Below are 2,228 nucleotides of genomic sequence, written 5' to 3'. Positions count from 1 at the left end.
GATCCTGGGGCAGGGATGTAGAGATGGCCTGAAACCCCCTGCCATGGGTCCTATTGGCTGGAGAACTCCATGACCCAGCAATTCTACTCTTAGATATAAACTCAAGATGAATGAGTGCATTATTTCCACCAAAAGACAGCTATAAGAATGTGCATAGCAGCTTTATTCCTAAGTGAAAAAAACAAAACAACCCAACAGAAGAATGGATGAACTGTGGTACATCTCTACAATGGAACACAACTCAGCAATAAAAATAAACAAACTACTGGTAAATACAACAACATGGATGAATCACGAAGACAATGCGCTGTGCAAAAGAAGCCAGTCTCAAAAGAGTCCATTCAGTAGGAGCAAAACTAATCTGGAGTGACACAAATCACAGCAGAGGTTGTCTCTAGGGGCCGAGGGAGACTGGCTGAGAGGGGTGGGTACAAGAGAAGTTTCTGGGGTGATGGAAATGTAATGGCAACCCATACAAATGGTAACTTTAAGATTTATACATTTTGTTGTGTGCAAATTATACCTAAATCTAAAAAAATTTAAAGCTCAGCTTTTTAGGAAAGAGCCAGTTAACGAAGGACAAAGAAGGGTCTTAAAAAGACAAGTAGGGAGGTGACATCCCAAGTTGGCTCCTGGGTAAGGTGACCAACTGTCCTGATTTGCCTGGGACTGAGAGGTTTCCTAGGACAAGAGACTTTCAGTGCTAAAACTGGAAGAGTCCTGGGCAAACCAGGACAGCTGGTCACTCAAATGTTGTACAAGTGGGGAACTGAGGGAGTTTTGGACGTCTGGCAGACAGACTGGACTCCCTTGGTCCCAAAGTCCCAGGACTGCTCCAGTGGGCTCAGAGGGCCCACCAAGAGGTCAGGACAGCGGGCATTACTGGCTGACACCAGGAACATCAGGGCTGAGGAAACATCTTTGTTCCCAGGTTCTTCCTCAGGATTCCTGACCCTCTAGGACCAGAAAGAGGTGTGGGTGGAGCTGGAGGGAAAAGGCCTCATGGACTGAATTGAGGCAGTTGGACTGTCCAGGTTCTAAGCATCACAACTGAGCCAGGCTCTGAGGAAATCCTCACTCAGCCTTCTCTTCACATCAGGTATCCCTACCCCACCCTCCCTCAAATGCCAAAGACAAGAAAATATCAAAGCAATACATCAATTTTGTGGTACTGAAACAGACATGGGGACCTATCAGAGGCAAGTGCTATTGTATCTCTTCACCTTCACAATTGTCACAAGGCAGGGGCTGTCCCCTTCCCACTTGGTCTGTCACAACCTGCAGTAACTTGAGCTGGAAGGGTCTTCTCTACCTTCTCAGAGCACGGGACATATGGGGCAATGAGGGAGAGGCTCGTCTAGCTCTCCACCTGAGTGGATTCTGACTGAGAAACTGCTGGCAGGGCTGCTTCACAGAGGGGATGCAGGAACCAGGGAGGGTGGGCTCAGAAGTTCTCGTAGTGGTGCACAAAGTGGGCCTGGTCCTGCCTGTTGATGAGTTGACAAGCCTTCTCTACATTCTTGGTCATTCCTGGAGGGCCGCAGCTGAATACCCCAAACTTCCGTACCTGTCAAGTGTGTCAGGAAAGAGTGGTTGCACAGAGAAGGAGAGGCCTGCAGTCTTGAAAGGCTCACTTACTAGGAGGAAGCTGCTTCTCAAGCCTGGCTGGAATGACCAGGGCATCAAACCCAGGCCCCAAGGAGGAGGCTTGAGCTGGGGATTTGGGGGTGGGGGTGGGGGATGGAATTGAAGCCCCACTTTATTGCTTGACCCTATCCTGGGGCCAGGGTTGGGGGATTCTCCACTCAAGACAGAGACGCAGGGTACTTGAGGAACAGGATATCCTGGCAGGAGAAGGCCAGAGTTCCTGGACGGGTAGGGATGAGACTAACCTTTGGGTGAACCTCCTGTAGGGAGTTGAAAAAGGGCTCAAAGGGGGGTCGGCCAAAGTGGGTGATGGAGCGCAGCCCCGTGAACAGACTCCGATTCAGCACCTTCTGGAAGTGCCGCTCACAGATGTACTGGGGAGGGAGTAGAGGAGGAAGGGCAGAGCCAAGCAGAGCCGAGGTCAGCTCCTAGTCCAGACGGTGGCTACACACCCTGCCTGCCTGGCCCTGACCTACCAGCATGGTAGTCCTGAGGTCGAACTTCTCAGCCAGCTGGGTAATGTAGATGTGCACAGACACCAGGTCCTGTTGGTCATTCTCCTCCACCTCCCGGATGATGTC

General features: G+C 50.8%; 1 protein-coding gene across 1 annotated transcript; it reads right to left on the bottom strand.

The window, feature by feature from the left end:
* Positions 1 to 272: 272 nt before the first annotated feature.
* Positions 273 to 2,211, bottom strand: LOC109378778 (dual oxidase 2-like). The gene is made up of 3 exons (XM_019635063.1): positions 2,124 to 2,211; positions 1,893 to 2,021; positions 273 to 1,567 (listed from the first exon to the last, which is right to left on the bottom strand). Exons 1-3 carry the CDS (start codon positions 2,127 to 2,129, stop codon positions 1,445 to 1,447), a joined length of 258 nt encoding a protein of 85 aa, XP_019490608.1. The 5' UTR covers positions 2,130 to 2,211; the 3' UTR covers positions 273 to 1,444.
* Positions 2,212 to 2,228: the final 17 nt, after the last annotated feature.

Source organism: Hipposideros armiger, unplaced genomic scaffold, assembly GCF_001890085.2.
Source record: "Hipposideros armiger isolate ML-2016 unplaced genomic scaffold, ASM189008v1 scaffold_3599, whole genome shotgun sequence".
NCBI classification, from domain to species: Eukaryota; Metazoa; Chordata; class Mammalia; order Chiroptera; family Hipposideridae; genus Hipposideros; species Hipposideros armiger.
Note: the sequence above shows the minus strand (reverse complement) of the source record. Positions and strands in the feature narration are given on the sequence as shown.